The 18,821-nt window shown below is 43.6% G+C and overlaps 1 protein-coding gene across 1 annotated transcript in view; it reads left to right on the top strand.

The window, feature by feature from the left end:
* The first annotated feature begins 11,861 nt into the window (after window positions 1-11,861).
* The window catches only part of LOC138664093 (oocyte zinc finger protein XlCOF6-like), a 41,780-nt gene continuing 34,820 nt past the window's right edge, over window positions 11,862-18,821 (top strand). Inside the window, exons 1-7 of the mRNA XM_069750521.1 lie at window positions 11,862-11,917; window positions 13,251-13,400; window positions 13,526-13,705; window positions 13,788-13,911; window positions 13,995-14,092; window positions 14,269-14,359; window positions 16,670-17,563. Coding sequence (XP_069606622.1) covers window positions 11,891-11,917; window positions 13,251-13,400; window positions 13,526-13,705; window positions 13,788-13,911; window positions 13,995-14,092; window positions 14,269-14,359; window positions 16,670-17,563 — 1,564 coding nt within the window. The 5' untranslated portion in view covers window positions 11,862-11,890. The remainder of the gene's footprint in view (window positions 11,918-13,250; window positions 13,401-13,525; window positions 13,706-13,787; window positions 13,912-13,994; window positions 14,093-14,268; window positions 14,360-16,669; window positions 17,564-18,821) is intronic.

Genomic DNA, 18,821 nt, shown 5'->3' with positions numbered 1-18,821 from the left:
CTTAGAAAAATATAAGCAGCATGTAATACCTGGTATGCACAGCGGTGGGGGACCCAGAGCCCACTGTTGTGAATTCTGTTGTCGGGCTCCCTCCTGTGGTCATGAATGGTACTTCGGCTGGTTCTGTCCATGGGCTTCCTCTGGTGGGTGTTTCTGAGTTTCACAGCCGATGAGGTTAATTCGTTAGCTGCTGCTCTATTTAACGCCACTTAGATCTTTGCTCCATGCCACCTGTCAATGTTCCAGAATTGGTCTAGTTAACTCCTGGATCGTTCTTGTGACCTGTCTTCCCATCAGAAGCTAAGTTCCAGCTTGTATTTCTTTGGTTTGCTATTTTTCTGTCCAGCTTGCTATTTAATTTTTTGTCTTGCTTGCTGGAAGCTCTGGGACGCAGAGGGAGCGCCTCCACACCGTGAGTCGGTGCGGAGGGTCTTTTTGCGCCCTCTGCGTGGTCTTTTTGTAGGTTTTTGTGCTGACCGCAAAGTAACCTTTCCTATCCTCGGTCTGTTCAGTAAGTCGGGCCTCACTTTGCTAAATCTATTTCATCTCTGTGTTTGTATTTTCATCTTTACTCACAGTCATTATATGTGGGGGCTGCCTTTTCCTTTGGGGAATTTCTCTGAGGCAAGGTAGGCTTTATTTTTCTATCTTCAGGGCTAGCTAGTTTCTTAGGCTGTGCCGAGTTGCATAGGGAGCGTTAGACGCAATCCACGGCTATTTCTAGTGTGTTTGATAGGTTTAGGGATTGCGGTCAGCAGAGTTCCCACATCCCAGAGCTCGTCCTTATTATCAGTAACTATCAGGTCATTCCGTGTGCTCTTAACCACCAGGTCCATTATTGTCCTGACCACCAGGTCATAACAGTACAGGTGGCCCAAAGTACTAATGCATCTCAATAGAGGGATAAGAGAAGTTCTGAGACCATTTTTTTTTCTTTGCAGTGTGTTTTGTCTCTATTTTCCCCTTTACCTCTGGGTGGTTCAGGACACTGGTGTAAACATGGACATTCAAGGTCTGTCCTCTTGGATGGATAATCTCACTACAAGGATACAAAACATTCAAGATTTTGTGGTTCAGAATCCGATGTCAGAGCCTAGGATTCCAATTCCTGATTTTTTTTTGGTGATAGATCTAAGTTCTTGAATTTCAAAAATAATTGTAAATTGTTTCTTGCCTTGAAACCTCGCTCCTCAGGTGACCCTGTTCAACAAGTAAAGATCATTATTTCTTTGTTACGTGGTGACCCTCAAGACTGGGCATTTTCCCTTGCACCAGGAGATCCGGCATTGCGTGATGTTGATGCGTTTTTCCTGGCGCTTGGATTGCTTTATGACGAACCTAGTTCAGTGGATCAGGCAGAGAAAATCTTGCTGGCTCTGTGTCAGGGTCAGGATGAAGCGGAGATATATTGTCAGAAGTTTAGAAAGTGGTCTGTGCTCACTCAGTGGAATGAATGTGCCCTGGCAGCAATCTTCAGAAAGGGTCTCTCTGAAGCCCTTAAGGATGTCATGGTGGGGTTTCCTATGCCTGCTGGTCTGAATGAGTCTATGTCCTTGGACACTAAGCGGTTCGCTAGGTCTGCCACCATTGGTACGGTACAGTCTAAACTTCTATTGTCCGTTACTCTGATTTGCTCTTTGTCATCCTATTCTGTTATGGCATTTGTGGATTCAGGCGCTGCCCTGAATTTGATAGACTTGGAGTATGCTAGGCGCTGTGGTTTTTTCTTGGAGCCCTTGCAGTATCCTATTCCATTGAGAGGAATTGATGCTACGCCTTTGGCCAAGAATAAGCCTCAGTATTGGACCCAATTGACCATGTGCATGGCTCCTGCACATCAGGAGGATATCCGCTTTCTGGTGTTACATAATCTGCATGATGTGGTCGTTTTGGGGTTGCCATGGCTACAGGTTCATAATCCAGTATTGGACTGGAAATCTATGTCTGTGTCCAGCTGGGGTTGCCAGGGGGTACATGGTGATGTTCCATTTTTGTCTATTTCGTCTTCCACTCCTTCTGAAGTTCCAGAGTTTTTGTCGGATTATCGGGATGTATTTGATGAGCCCAAAGCCAGTGCCCTACCTCCTCATAGGGATTGCGATTGTGCAATTAATTTGATTCCTGGTAGTAAGTTTCCTAAGGGCCGATTGTTCAATTTATCTGTGCCAGAACACGCCGCTATGCGGAGTTATATAAAGGAATCCTTGGAGAAAGGCCATATTCACCCGTCGTCATCACCGTTAGGAGCAGGGTTCTTCTTGGGGCCAAGAAGGATGGTTCTTTGAGACCTTGTATTGATTACTGCCTTCTTAATAAAATTACAGTCAAATTTCAGTATCCTTTGCTGCTGCTGTCTGATTTGTTTGCTCGGATTAAGGGGGCTAGTTGGTTCACCAAGATAGATCTTCGAGGGGCGTATAATCTTGTGCGTATTAAACAAGGCAATGAATGGAAAACAGCATTTAATACGCCCGAGGGCCATTTTGAGTACCTGGTTATGCCATTCGGGCTTTCCAATGCTCCATCAGTATTTCAGTCCTTTATGCATGACATCTTCCGAGAGTACCTAGATAAATTCCTGATTGTGTATTTGGATGATATTTTGGTCTTTTCGGATGATTGGGAGTCTCATGTGAAGCAGGTCAGAATGGTGTTCCAGGTCCTTCGTGCGAATTCCTTTTTGTGAAGGGGTCAAAGTGTCTCTTTGGAGTTCAGAAGGTTTCATTTTTGGGGTTCATTTTTTCCCCTTCTACTATCGAGATGGATCCTGTTAAAGTCCAGGCCATTTACGATTGGACTCAGCCGACATCTGTGAAGAGCCTGCAAAAGTTCCTGGGCTTTGCTAATTTTTATCAGCGCTTCATCGCTAATTTTTCTAGTGTTGCTAAACCGTTGACTGATTTGACCAAGAAGGGTGCTGATGTGGTCAATTGGTCTTCTGCAGCTGTAGAGGCTTTTCAGGAGTTGAAGCGTCGTTTTTCTTCTGCCCCTGTATTGTGCCAGCCAGATGTTTCGCTTCCGTTTCAGGTTGAGGTTGATGCTTCTGAGATTGGAGCAGGGGCTGTTTTGTCGCAAAGAAGTTCTGATGGCTCGGTGATGAAGCCATGTGCTTTCTTTTCTAGAAAGTTTTCGCCTGCTGAGCGTAACTATGATGTTGGCGATCGTGAATTGTTGGCCATGAAGTGGGCATTCGAGGTGTGGCGTCATTGGCTGGAAGGAGCCAAGCATCGCGTGGTGGTCTTGACAGATCACAAGAATTAGACTTATCTTGAGTCTGCCAAACGGTTGAATCCGAGACAGGCTCGATGGTCGTTATTTTTCTCCCGTTTTGATTTTGTGGTTTCGTACCTTCCGGGCTCTAAGAATGTGAAGGCTGATGCCCTGTCAAGGAGTTTTGTGCCTGACTCTCCGGGTGTTCCTGAGCCGGCGGGTATTCTCAAAGAGGGGGTAATTTTGTCTGCCATCTCCCCTGATTTGCTGCGGGTGCTGCAAAAATTTCAGGCTGATAGACCTGACCGTTGCCCAGCGGAGAAACTGTTTGTCCCTGATAGATGGACTAGTAGAGTTATCTCTGAGATTCATTGTTCAGTGTTGGCTGGGCATCCTGGAATCTTTGGTACCAGAGATTTGGTGGCTAGATCCTTCTGGTGGCCGTCTTTGTCGCGGGATGTGCGTTCTTTTGTGCAGTCCTGTGGGACTTGTGCTCGGGCTAAGCCCTGCTGTTCTCGTGCCAGTGGGTTGCTTTTGCCCTTGCCGGTCCCGAAGAGGCCCTGGACGCATATTTCTATGGATTTTATTTCGGATCTCCCCGTCTCTCAAAAGATGTCGGTCATTTGGGTGGTTTGTGATCGCTTTTCAAAGATGGTCCATTTGGTACCTTTGTCTAAATTGCCTTCCTCCTCTGATTTGGTGCCATTATTTTTCCAGCATGTGGTTCGTTTACATGGTATCCCGGAGAACATCGTTTCTGACAGAGGTTCCCAGTTTGTTTCAAGGTTTTGGCGATCCTTTTGTGCTAGGATGGGCATTGATTTGTCTTTTTCCTCGGCTTTCCATCCTCAGACAAATGGCCAAACCGAACAAACTAATCAAACTTTGGAAAGATATCTGAGATGCTTTGTTTCTGCTGATCAGGATGATTGGGTGTCCTTTTTGCCGTTTGCTGAGTTCGCCCTTAATAATCGGGCCAGCTCGGCTACTTTGGTTTCGCCGTTTTTCTGCAATTCTGGTTTCCACCCTCGTTTCTCTTCAGGGCAGGTTGAGTCTTCAGACTGTCCTGGTGTAGATACTGTGGTGGATAGGTTGCAGCAGATTTGGACTCATATGGTGGACAATTTGACATTGTCCCAGGAGAAGGCTCAACGTTTCGCTAAACGCCGGCGCTGTGTGGGTCCCCGACTTCGTGTTGGGGATTTGGTTTGGTTGTCATCTCGTTATGTTCCTATGAAGGTTTCCTCTCCTAAGTTTAAGCCTCGTTTCATTGGTCCGTATAAGATTTCTGAGGTTATCAATCCTGTGTCATTTTGTTTGGCCCTTCCTGCTTCTTTTGCCATCCATAATGTGTTCCATAGGTCGTTGTTGCGGAGATACGTGGCGCCTGTGGTTCCATCTGTTGATAATCCTGCCCCGGTGTTAGTTCAGGGGGAGTTGGAGTATGTGGTGGAGAAGATTTTGGATTCTCGTGTTTCGAGACGGAAACTCCAGTACCTGGTCAAGTGGAAGGGTTATGGTCAGGAAGATAATTCCTGGGTTTTTGCCTCTGATGTTCATGCTGCCGATCTGGTTCGTGCCTTTCATTTGGCTCATCCTGGTCGGCCTGGGGGCTCTGGTGAGGGTTCGGTGACCCCTCCTCAAGGGGGGGGTACTGTTGTGAATTCTGTTGTCGGGCTCCCTCCTGTGGTCATGAATGGTACTTCGGCTGGTTCTGTCCATGGACTTCCTCTGGTGGGTGTTTCTGAGTTTCACAGGCGATGAGGTTAATTCGTTAGCTGCTGCTCTATTTAACTCCACTTAGATCTTTGCTCCATGCCACCTGTCAATGTTCCAGAATTGGTCTAGTTCACTCCTGGATCGTTCTTGTGACCTGTCTTCCCATCAGAAGCTAAGTTCCAGCTTGTATTTCTTTGGTTTGCTATTTTTCTGTCCAGCTTGCTATTTAATTTTTTGTCTTGCTTGCTGGAAGCTCTGGGACGCAGAGGGAGCACCTCCGCACCGTGAGTCGGTGCGGAGGGTCTTTTTGCGCCCTCTGCGTGGTCTTTTTGTAGGTTTTTGTGCTGACCACAAAGTAACCTTTCCTATCCTCAGTCTGTTCAGTAAGTCGGGCCTCACTTTGCTAAATCTATTTCATATCTGTGTTTGTATTTTCATCTTTACTCACAGTCATTATATGTGGGGGCTGCCTTTTCCTTTGGGGAATTTCTCTGAGGCAAGGTAGGCTTTATTTTTCTATCTTCAGGGCTAGCTAGTTTCTTAGGCTGTGCCGAGTTGCATAGGGAGCATTAGGCGCAATCCACGGCTATTTCTAGTGTGTTTGATAGGTTTAGGGATTGCGGTCAGCAGAGTTCCCAAGTCCCAGAGCTCGTCCTTATTATCAGTAACTATCAGGTCATTCCGTGTGCTCTTAACCACCAGGTCCATTATTGTCCTGACCACCAGGTCATAACAGCCCACCCCGACACGCGTTTCGGAGCGACAAAGCAGCTCCTTCCTCCTTCCTATTCTTTGCAATGTATTATGTTTTCCCCTGTATGTAATATGCATGCTACAACTTTATTTCTTTCTTTATAGGCCTCCATATAGTATAATGTACTCCACATAGGAAGTGTAATGTGCTGCTGCAGTGCAGTATAGTGCAACCTCCACCAGGGGGTGCTGGTTAATGAAAAGAGGTTGTACACACAGAGCAGCAATACTGAACTAATACACAGGTGTCACAGGTAATGAAAGAGAAGTCAAGCAAGCCAAAATCATACACAGAGAGATCAGCGCAGTACACAGGGGGGGTCAGAAGAATGGTCGGTGAAAAACAACAAGTCAGAGCCTACCGGGAACGTGGTAACCAAAACGTGAGATGCAAGACGAAGTCGGGATACAAGCCAAAGGTCAGAACAGGTCATAAACGGGTACAGGCAGTCAGAGGCAAAAAGGAACACTAGTATTAGTGAACAGGTCAGGTGCTCAAGCCATGCAACATGAACTACAGCTGACACTGGCCCACAGGCTGCAGAGGACTTAAATAGCTCAGCCAGATTCAAAGTGAGGCAGAGGGGATTAACTCCCACATGCCCAGTCCAGAAACAAGACAGCTGAACATAAACTCACGCAATCCACAGGAAGACTCTATATTGTATAATGCATTCCCCATAGGCAGATTCTATATTGTATAATGCACCCCTCATAGGCAGACTCTATAGTATAAAGCAGCCCCCATAGGCATACTTTATAGTATAAGGCAGACTCTATAGTATAATGCACCCCCATAGCCAGAGTCTAAGTATAAGGCAGCCCCCATAGGCAGACTCTATAGTATAAGGCAGCCCCCATAGGCAGACTCTATAGTATAAGGCAGCCCCCATAGGCAGACTCTGTATAGTATAAGGCAGCCCCCATAGGCAGACTCTGCATAGTATAAGGCAGCCCACATAGGCAGACTCTGCATAGCAGAAGGCAGCCCCATAGGCAGACTCTGTATATAATAAGGCAGCCCCCATAGGCATACTCTGCATATTATAAGGCAGCCCACATAGGTAGACTCTGCATAGCATAAGGCAGCCCTCATAGGCAGACTCTGTATGATATAAGGCAGCCCCCAAAGGCAGACTCTGTATAGTATAATGCATCCCCCACAAAAATAAATGAATACAATACTCACCTGAGTCCCCTCTTCTCCTCGTTTCTCCGCTGATCTGAGCGCCCACACATCTCCAGACAGCGGGCGACGTCATTGCGACCCTTGTCAGGGTTTGCATCAGTGACGTCAGACGCTGAGAGGGGGATGGTGGTCCGCTGCATCGGCATGCAGCCGATACAGTTGCACTTGCGATGACAGGCCTGGAGCCCACTGCTGGCACTGGGCCCCCCGCTTGCTCAGGGGTCCCATAGCGGCCAGGCGGCAGTGCAGGGAGAATGATTCCCCCTTCTCTGCCACAGAATGTAACTGTATCGGTGGGCCATGCACGCCGATAGAGCTACAGTAGTGCAGCTCTGGGTGGGTCACATTAGACCACGGGGCCCGGGGCCACCGCCCCCTCTCCCCCCCCCCCTCTACGTAGCTACGCTTCTGCTTAGAGGCATCCACTGCCACAATACAAGGAATGTTGTAGCTTAGGCTGATTTAATACAGGGTCAGCTGAGAAATATTATTTTAGCTTGGCACTGACCTCCTCAGATTTCCAGATAATAAACTTATGATAATAATTAGTGAATACAAGAAAACAATGCAAATCTTTCAGAGATTTAGGTTGATCTCAGTCTTTAATGGCCTGGACATTAGAGGAATTTATATGCAAAGCTTTGGCAAACAAGCTACTCCCCAAGAATTTCATTTTACTTCTTGAACTAGAAAAATGCCTTTAAGTTTAGCATAATCAGGTAAAAAAATACGATGTCAACAAGATATACCACCACATGTTGACCCCTTATATCCAAGGCTGTGGAGTCAGTAAGCTAAACCAACAACTCGTCAGTTTCCCTGAATATTGCAGCTTATCCCATGTGTGAATTCTCTAATGTGTAACAAGATGTGGTTTATGTCTAAAACTTTTCCCACAATTTTTTTTTCCCCTTCGCAACCTGTTTTATGTTCGACAGCGCTACTGTGACTTTTATTTTTCTTATCAGTCTTTGATGAAATAGAAGATTGGACCTGTTGAAAATGATCAGTTGAAACATTTTTGCTGTGAAGGGTTGGAGGTGTATCTGGGATATTGACATGTTCTCCACATATATCTGGTGTAACATCATAATCGTAAAATCTGAAAATTTCAGATGTCCCTCTGAGCTACTGGTACATCTGCCAAGAATAAAACTTATTTTGTTTTTCAATGACTTCACCATGACATTGTATCATTTATATTAATATATTTTGTAACATTTTTATATAAATTGTAATTCAATTATCAACTAAAAACGTCTAGTAGACTTCAAAGTAGGGACTAACAGGCTGTGTTTAAGTTTTCACTTCTCCATACATCCAATGGAGACTCATAAAAGGAATCTAAGGGTATGTTCCCACGGTCAGGAACCGGCAGCACTTTGGACCCAGCACCTGTCTGCTCCGTCCAAAGCGATGCCAGCTTTTGAACACAGGTGATTCCACATGTGTTCATTGAACCATGCAGAATCACTGCTCCCAATACATTGGATGGGAAATTTATCTTGCGAATACTGAGCGTCCAATCACCTGCATTTACTGACCGTGGGAATATGCCCTAGGTAGTGCTAATAGGTAGGGCAGCACGGTGGCGCAGTGGTTAGCACTACAGCCTTGCAGCGCTGGGGTCCTGGGTTCTAATCCCACCCAGGACAACATCTGCAAAGAGTTTGTATGTTCTCTCCGTGTTTGCGTGGGTTTCCTCCGGGCACTCCGGTTTCCTCCCACATTCCAAAGACATACTGATAGGAATTCTAGATTGTGAGCCCAATCGGGGACAGTGATGATAATGTGTGCAAACTGTAAAGCGCTGCGGAATATGTTAGCGCTATATAAAAATAAAGATTATTATTATTATTATTATTAATAGGTGGTGTTTATCTCCTACACTCCCTTACAGTTAGGCCATGTTCACACGTTCAGTATTTGGTCAGTATTTCACATTATTACTATTATTATTTATTGTTATAGCGCCATTTATTCCATGGCGCTTTACATGTGAGGAGGGGTATACATAATAAAAACAAGTACAATAATCTTACACAATACAAGTCATAACTGGTACAGGAGGAATGAGGACCCTGCCCGCGAAGGCTCACAATCTACAAGAGATGGGTGAGAATACAGTAGGTGAGGGTAGAGCTGGTCGTGCAGCGGTTTGGTCGATCGGTGGTTACTGCAGGTTGTAGGCTTGTCTGAAGAGGTGGGTCTTCAGTCTCTTTTTGAAGGTTTTGATGGTAGGCGAGAGTCTGATGTGTTGTGGTAGAGGGTTCCAGAGTAGGGGTGATACGCGAGAGAAATCTTGTATACGATTGTGGGAAGAGGAGATAAGAGGGGAGTAGAGAAGGAGATCTTGTGAGGATCGGAGGTTGCGTGTAGGTAAGTACCGGGAGATGAGGTCACAGATGTATGGAGGGGACAGGTTGTGGATGGCTTTGTACGTCATGGTTAGGGTTTTGTAGTGGAGTCTCTGGGCAATGGGGAGCCAGTGAAGGGATTGACAGAGGGGAGAGGCCGGGGAATAGCGGGAGGACAGGTGGATTAGTCGGGCAGCAGAGTTTAGAATAGATTGGAGGGGTGCGAGAGTGTTAGAGGAGAGGCCACAGAGCAGGAGGTTGCAGTAGTCAAGGCGAGAGATGATGAGGGCATGGACTAGGGTTTTTGCAGATTCATGGTTGAGGAATGAACGGATTCGGGAAATATTTTTTTGAGTTGAAGTCAGCAGGAAGTGGAAAGGGCTTGGATATGTGGTTTGAAGGAGAGATCAGCGTCAAGGATTACCCCGAGGCAGCGAGCTTGTGGGACTGGGGAGAGTGGGCAGCCATTTACTGTAATGGATAGGTTCGTTGGGGGGGTCGCGTGAGATGGGGGAAAGATGATGAATTCTGTTTTGTCCATGTTAAGTTTCAGAAATCTAGCGTAGAAGAAGGATGAAATAGTGGACAGACATTGAGGGATTCTGGTTAGAAGGGAGGTGATATCTGGTCCAGAGATGTAGATCTGTGTGTCGTCAGCAAAGAGGTGATCAGTATTCATCAGTATTTGTAAGCCAAAACCAGGAGTGGGAGAGACATACAGAAGTGGTGACGTGTTTCTATTATACTTTTCCTCCGATTGTTCCTCTCCTGGTTTTGGCTTATAAATACTTAGATAAGAAGCTCACTAAATACTCAATATGTGAACGCGGCCTAACATGTTGTGTAGCACACAGCAGGACACATGAGAGGATCAGTATGGTCGTGTATGAATAAGACATGAATAAGACATGGCTTTGGAGCAAGTGTAGTTTTTAAATTTTTTTATGGAACAGAGCAGTGGATGCAAGAAATGAGAACAAGTCCTTCATACACATTTATACATGATGGAAGGCAAAGTAAATATTGTCTTCCATTACGAATATATGAATATAGGAACAATAGAGGACCTGAAAAATAATTTGCAACAATGTACTCTGCACAGTGTATAGCAAATATAGAGTCACTGATGTAGAAAAACAAAATGTGTTCATAGAGTAACATTATATGCCATCATGACAAACCATGACCACGCTGTAATGTGCTTATCTTAGTATTTTGAACCCCTTGACTTACAAGTAATTTTTAGTTTTTGCTGTATGACGGCTTAATTTTTGTGAATTGTCATTTTGAAGAACATTATATTTTACTGAACATTGTGCTGAATAATGGGGAAAAAAAACAAGTGGGGTGAAATGATGAAAACTATGCAACTTTGCCATTGCTTTTTGGTTTCACATTATACAGTATCCATCAGGGGTGTCAAACTGCATTCCTCGGGGGCTGCAAACAGGTCATGTTTTCAGGATTTCCTTGTACTGCACAGGTGATAATTTAATCACCAACTCATTATTTGTGTAGGTGATTAAATTATCACCTGTGCAGTACAAGGAAATCCTGAAAACATGACCTGTTTGCAGCCCTCCTGGAATGCAGTTTGACACCCCTGGTATCCATCATACTGGTAAAAATAAGCCGTAAACATGATTCTACAGGATAGTAAAATTGCAGTAATACCAAACTTGCATTTTTTTAAGTGGTGGAAAAAAAATGTAAAAAGAAAAAAAGAAACTTGGTTTATATCCCTTTTCTGAGAGCTGTACTTTTCCATCAGTGGAGCTGTGTGAGGGCTTGTTCTTTGCATGGTGGGCTTCCCTTTTAATTTATACCAATTTGGGGTCCATGAGACATTTTAAGCGCTTTTTATTGTATTTGTGAAAACAGTTGTGGGAATTGAAAAATTACAATTCTGCCATTTTGATATTTTTTTTTCCGTGTTATGGTGTTTACTGATGTTTACACAACACAATGAATCAGGAGTTTCTGACGAGTGGCGTATGCCTCGCCACAAATCTTACCTCAGATTCTAGTTCCGCTTGTGCTCCAACCATTGTGAAGGAACTGGGCAAACCTGACATAAAATTGGCAAAAGTAAAATAAACTGTTGTGCAACTCCACGTTACAAGAAGAACTTCGAAAACAAGCAACAGCTGGTTATGTGTAATCATTTTAATGTACATTGGTGCGATTGTCTATATTAGGGGCAGTGATTTGTTGGTATGTTTGTACTTGTGTATATACAGGAAAGATATATATCTTGGTACCGCGTTAGCCAGTAGATAGAACAATATTTAGAATTGAGAGTCCTCAGTGGTTGATACCTTCAATCAATTCTAAATATTTTTCTACTTGTGCATATTAAATTGAAAATCAATTAAAAAAAACACATTGAGAAAGGTTAAAAAAATAAAAATGCACCTCAATAAAAAAAACTGCAATAGAAGAGAAGGAAATGATTTATAATTTCAATGTAATCCATTACAGACATAGATCCTGATATAGCGACAGACGGGAACACGTTCGCGACCGCGGCACATACCTCCACCCGCAGAGCCGCACACCACATATATATGGTACATACTGAGGCGGCCTCTGATCATGTGACCCCTGACTCCTCCCCTCCTGTGACCTCATCACAGGTCCTGTGCGCTCAGAACAGCCATATATGTCGTGTACGGCTCTGCAGGTGGAGGTAGGTGCTGGAGATTCCGCGTTACTGGGTGCAGGGGACATTAACCCCTTTACGACATTTGTGTTGCTCCATTCCAAGATACATAAGATTTTTCTTTTTCTGTGTTTTTGGTGCTGGATTGGAGATATTCTGTGATAAATCAGTGTATGTGACTATATATCATTACTATTATTTATTTTTAGAGCACCGTTGATTCCATAGTGCTGTACATGAGGAGGTTCCAAACAAAATAGAAATGGCAGTGAATAAACTAACAATGACAGACTGGTACAGATGGGAGAGGACTGTGTTCCCTCATGGGCTTTCAGTCTACAGAATAACGGGGAGGGAAGATAATATGGGGTCATGGGGTTGCAGCAGCTTCGGTGGTAGCGGGGTCATTGCAGGCTGTAAGCTTTCTTGAAGAGATGGGTTTTCACGTTCTGTCTGAATGTTCCATCAGTGGTGGATAATCAGATGGGTTGGGGCACAGAATTCCAGAGGATGGGGAGATACTTGGGAGGGTTAGGGAGATACTTTGAAAGTCTTAGAGAAGATTTTGTGAGGACCATAAAAGTGTGAAGAAGAGATCATTGAATTACGTATGTGAAGATATTGGGAGATTAGTTCCGAGTTACATGGGGGAGACAGATTATGGATGGCTTTGTAGAACAGTGTTAGTTTGAATCGGATACATTGGGGAATTGGGAGCCAGGGAAGGGTTTTGCAGATTGGAGAAGAGGAGGGGTAGCGAAGACAGAAGTAGATTAGTCAGGCAGAAGACTAAGGACAGACTGGAGGGGTGCGAGAGTGTTAGCAGGAAAGCCACAGTGGAGGATATTGCAGTAGTTGAGACAGGAGATCATAAGGGCACCACTATTATTTTAGTAGATTGAGGATTGAGAAAAGAACAGATTCTGGAAATATTTTTGAGGTGGAGGCAGCAGGAGAAGGTGTTGAGGGTTTGTATTTGCAGTTTGAAGGAGTCAAGGGTTACTCACAGGCAGTTGACTTCCGGTACAGAGGAAAGAGTAATGTCATTTATTGTGATAGATTGATCAGGTAGGGGGGTTAGGTGAGATGGAGGGAAGATGATGAGTTCAGTTTTGTCTACATTAAGTTTAAGGAACTGTGAAGAGAATAAGGAGAATACAGCTGATGGGCACTCTGGAATTCTACACAGCAAAGAGGTGACATCTGGGCCAAGGAGGTAGACTTGATTGGCTAAAATTGTATTGTGTTTTATACTGGGGCAGGACGAGGCCCATAACTGGATGTAGTGATTATATGAAGCTTCGGAGATTTCTTTCATGGCATCTTTATGAATTTACATTGCCATCTTCTCCCCATTCAGGTCCCTACAATATCGGATCCTTTGAGTGGAAATCTTCTGTACAAGAGAATTATTCTAATTGATGCTACAAGGATGGATAGGGACAGGGACAAGATGCCGGAGCGGGTATTACACCTCACCCTAGAGATCCTCTTCCGCCTTACTGGAGAGGTGAGAGATTCTGATGACCTCACATTACATCATTCTTATCTATGGGAATAACAGACAGAACTAGAGAGGTGAGGACTCTGGAAATGTCTGTAGTGAGATTTATTAATGTGTCTCTCCATAACCAGGATTACACAGTAGTGAAGAAGACCTCTAGTGAGTACTGTCAGGCCCCTGTGTCTGAGAGATGGGGAAGATCCCTGAGCCCAATGATGGGGCCTCCACCTCACCCCCTGATACATGAGGATGTCAATGACGACAAGATCCTAGAACTCACCTACAAGATGATTGAGCTGCTGACTGGAGAGGTGACACTGCTGGGAATGCTGGGACATTATACAGTAACGCTATGGAGGGATCGGGGGATGACGGTATCATTGTATGTGTCAGGTTCCTATAAGGTGTCAGGATGTCACCGTCTATTTCTCCATGGAGGAGTGGGAGTATTTAGAAGGACACAAAGATCTGTACAAGGACGTCATGATGGAGGTTCCTCAGTCCCTCACATCACCCGGTAATAGACAGGACTAAATACACACGGCCTATAATTACCTGTATGTAAAGAATGAATTCAGTCCCTTTGTGTGTTTCCTCCAGTTTTATCCAGTAAGAAGACAACACCAGAGAGATGTCCCCGTCCTCTTCTTCCACAGGACTGTAAACAAGAAGATCCCAATGTTCCTCAGGATCATCAGGTAGATGGAGAGGTGTCATGAGATCTTCCCTATGATTTGTAGATGGCTGTGAAGATCTTGTGCTCAGTCTTGATTTATCCACCAGTATTGTATAACTTATACTTGTGTAATGAGAATGGTGGAGATGGCAGAATTAGAGCTGATCATAGATGTGACTTTTACAATATTTGTTTCAGGGTAAAGATCTGCCCCATATTAATACTACAAAGACATATGTGAGGGGTGATGAGTGGTGTAAAGAGGAGATTCCTACAGATAACCACACAGGTGAGTAGTGACCACTAAATGCAGATAAGTCACAGATGCTACTCAGTCACTGACTTGTCATTTTTTTTAAGCTTTGATTATGTAAAAAAAAAATTGTGGATTCTACTGACAAAAACATTTTGAGATTTTGAACAAAATATGCCGTTTTACAATTTTCTTTTTAATAATGCATTTTAGCTGCAACTATCAATGGCTGAAATCAAAATGTTTTTTTTTTCAGAAAAATACATAAACATTCTTGACCGTATAAATATGTAACTGCTGCAGACAATATTCCAGCCACAGCAGAGATGCATTCGTCTCTGCTGCAATCAGTGATAGGTAGAAACGATCATGTGTTTGGCTGGAAGATGAAGCACGGAGCCTGGCCGGGCACATAGCCAGCATGGGGTGAGGAGCATCAGCTCTTTGCAAAATATTAATGAGAAAAATATATTACACAAAAAAAACTCCTTAAATCCATACATTAGACACCCATGCGTATTGGTCATGCTTTGTAAAAATAAAGTAGTAAAAATAAACCTCCTCCAACAATGGCAGAATTTTTTCCATCATTGCTTGGAATTTTTTTCATGTATTTCAGTAAATTATATAGTAAAATTAATGCTGACATACAAGACAACAACTTGTTCCAGAAAAATACAAGTTACAAGTTATGATAAAGCTATGTCAATAGAAAAATAAAAGTTATGGCTCTGGAAACAAGGGGAGGAAAATATAAACTGGACCGTACCATTTAGCATTTGCCCAATGGCCTGTCCGGCTCTGCGCTAAGGTATAGAGAAAGTGCCGCCACCTGAGGCAAGATGCTTATCTCATCTCATGACAGGAGCAGGCATGGTCTTGCTTGGTGTACAGAACAAAGGTTGAATCTTAAAATAATGGAAAAACACAACATGGTTCTGTAATCTACTGGTAATTGATCAGATAACGTTTCCTTGGGTTCAATAGCAGGCACTGGTACTAAAGCTGCAGAGTTAAAGGAAACTTCCAAAGTTGACCTCTTTATGCTCCACCTGAAAGAATAAGTTCCTTGATCCCCACAGGTTACAGCCGGTCCATCCTAATAGTATTGGTCAGTTATCCTGTTATGATTATGCTTACAAGTAAAGTGAAACAAAATTTGGAGAATTCAATTCTGGTCAAAATAGACATTGGATCTAAGGGATCCCTGATAGTCACACCTTAACAGGGAGTTGGACTTTGCTGCAGGAAATGTCCTAGTCACCCCACGGATGCCATTTTTTAGTTTTTGAGGAAGTCATGATCAAAGATTGATGCAGGTTATACAAAAAAGTCAGAAAGATGGTCATTTAAACTGGGGATGAGGCAGGAGTCATGTAAGAAACTAAGATCCATTTCTAGTGGTGATAGAATGTCTACTGTTGCCATCACTGTCCTAGTCAGTTACTCGAGTATAAGCCTTCCCGAATATAAGCCGAGGTGCCTGTTTTTGCAACGGAAAACTGGGTAAGCTTATTGACTTGAGCAAAAGCCGGGTATGCATTGTCCTCTCATCCCTGTCCTGCTATGTGTGGCTCCCCCTGTCCTGTTATGTGGCATCCCTCCTCCTGTCCTGGTATGTGGCTCCCTCTGTGCGGTCCTGGTATGTGGCTCCCCCTGTCATGGAATGTGTGGCTGCACCTGTTTTGTCCTGGTATGTGTGGCTCCCCCTGTTGTATGCATGACTCCCCCGATCCTGCATTGCTCAGCTCCCCCAGTACCGCATTGCTTGGCTCCCCCGTCCCCCATGGCTCGGCTCCCCCCTTACCCTGGTTGTATATGCATGGCTCACATTGCCCCCCCATCATACTCACTCTCCTCGCAACTGCATCTCCGTCCCTGCCTCTCTGTTATCTGGAACTGGCGGCTCTCCTCCCCTCTGCTCAGGGGTCAGATGGCTCATTAAGGTAATGAATATGCGCTCCACACATATAGGAGTGGAGACACGTCCATATTCATTATCTTAATGAGCGGTACCACATGACTGCTCAAGACAGGAGAGCCGCCGGCGCCGTGACAATGGAGATGCGGGGACGGAGGTGCAGCAACGGAGGGTGAGTATGATGTCTGAACCCCCTCACCCAACCAGCGTTCTGGACAATTGACTCGTGTATAAGCCAAGGGGGGGCGTTTCCAGCACAAAAAAATTGTGCTGAAAATTTCGGCTTATACACGAGTATATACAATAATTTTATTCCAAATTATCTATAATTTTAAGTTGTATTTAATAATGTTAGAATTAATGCATTTTCAGGGAAGTGTTATTGAAAAAAAAACCCAAATATTTCATTTTCATTTTTTTTGCAGATCACTGGACCTTAAGCTCAGAGAAATATTTCATATATTCAAATTTTAAAGCAAATGATCATGTTAGTCCCCCAGATATATATGAAGATCATGCCAGTATCTTAGATTTACCTACAGCCCTTCAAAGTAAAGATCTGTCATCTAATCCTTTTGAGCAGGTTCTATCCACTGATTCATCACAGACTGTTAAGCACAATAAGTTTAACAAAAGGGATGGTGAACATGAAAGTGACCATACAAGAAAGAAGCTATTTTCATGTTCAGAATGTGGGAAATGTTGTTCTACAAAATCTGATCTTTCTAAGCATCAAAGAATTCACACAGGGGAAAAGCCATTTTCATGTTCAGAATGTGGGAAATGTTTTACTCAAAGAACAAATCTTGCTACACATCTGAGAATTCACACAGGCGAGAAGCCATTTTCATGTTCAGAATGTGGGAAGTGTTTTACAGTGAAATCACATCTTATTACACATCAGATATTTCACACAGGGGAGAAGTTATTTTCATGTTCAGTCTGTGGGAGATATTGTTCTACAAAATCTGATCTTGATAAACATCAGAGAATTCATACAGGGGAGAAGCCATTTTCATGTTCAGAATGTGGGAAATGTTTTAAACACAGATCAGTTTTAGTTACACATGAAAAAATTCACAAAGGGGAGAAGCCATTTTCATGCTCAGAATGTGAGAAATGTTTTACAGAGAAATCAACTCTTGTAAGACATCAGAGAATTCACACAGGTGAGAAGCCATTTTCATGTCCGGAGTGTGGGAAATGCTTTAATCACAAAACAAATCTTTCTACACATCAGAAAATTCACACAGGGGAAAAGCCATTTTCATGTTCAGACTGTGGAAAATATTTTACAGAGAAATCCAAACTTGTTAGGCATCAGAGTATTCACACGAGAGAGAAACCATTTACATGTTGAGAGTATGGCAAATGTTTTAATTGGAAATGTTTTCATTGGTTTTAATTCACAGCCTTGCTATAAGGGCTCATACTCACATGCGATAAACTCGGATGAGTCTCGCACGTCAATACCTGACCCTGCACCCAGCACTCAGATCAGAGCGTGCGGCTGCATAGCAATAAATGCAGCCGCACATTCCGCTCCTGAGTGCCGGGTGCAGTGCCGGGTATTGACGTGCGAGACTCATCCGAGTTTCTCGCATGTGAGTATGAGCCCTAAATCTGATAATTTACACATGGGAGAAACCATTTTTTGTGTTCAGAATGTAGGGAAAGTTTTACCTACACATTTAATCTTGCCACACATCAGAGAAATCACAGAGAGAGAGCCATTTTCTTTTTGAATCATTTACTTGGCAAATTGTTTAAAGGGACACTGTCACCTGAATTTGGAGGGAACAATCTTCAGCCATGGAGGCAGGGTTTTGGGGTTTTTGATTCATCCTTTCCTTACCCGCTGGCTGCAATATTGGATTGAAGTTCATTCTCTGTCCTCCATAGTACACGCCTGCGCAAGGCAAGATTGCAGCCAGCATGCAGCCAGCGGGTAAGGAAAAGGTGAATCAAAAACCCCAAAACCCCGCCTCCATGGCTGAAGATTGTTCCCTCCAAATTCAGGTGATAGTGTCCCTTTAAGACAAAAGAAAATAAATATATTAGGTACAGTCAATGTTAAGTCATATATCCTACAAAAAAAAGGAAAAATAATTTAAAGCACTAAATGGTAATTATAAATGTATGCAATTATCACTAAACATCTGTTATAAAAAACGCTATTGGAAATCAAACAAAGCGACTGTAAACCGACTTGGAACTTTATTGGTTAGACCACCTTTGACCTTTTTAATTGCACCAGTTCGTCATGAAATAGACTTCATACGCAGAAATATTTACCCATGCAGAAAGAATCACTTCTCACATATGCTTGAAAAACTGGATCACTCTGTGCTTGAGTCTTTGATTTACTTGTCCCTTTGGCACCAATGGCACTGCAACTGGTAATTTGTTGCTCTTGCCTACTTGTACTAATGAACATTGAATTGTGTGTTTGGACACATTAGTTGTTTTTGGCTGTAATTCGCTTGAATGTACACTGCCTTTTTTGTCAGAACAATTCCTAACACTGACCCTTAGATAAGTTGTCTTTATGCACAAAATGCCTTTTCATGTTTTTGC

The sequence above is a fragment of the Ranitomeya imitator genome, chromosome 2 (assembly GCF_032444005.1).
Source record: "Ranitomeya imitator isolate aRanImi1 chromosome 2, aRanImi1.pri, whole genome shotgun sequence".
NCBI classification, from domain to species: domain Eukaryota; kingdom Metazoa; phylum Chordata; class Amphibia; order Anura; family Dendrobatidae; genus Ranitomeya; species Ranitomeya imitator.
This window is presented reverse-complemented; position numbering and strand designations above follow the sequence as displayed.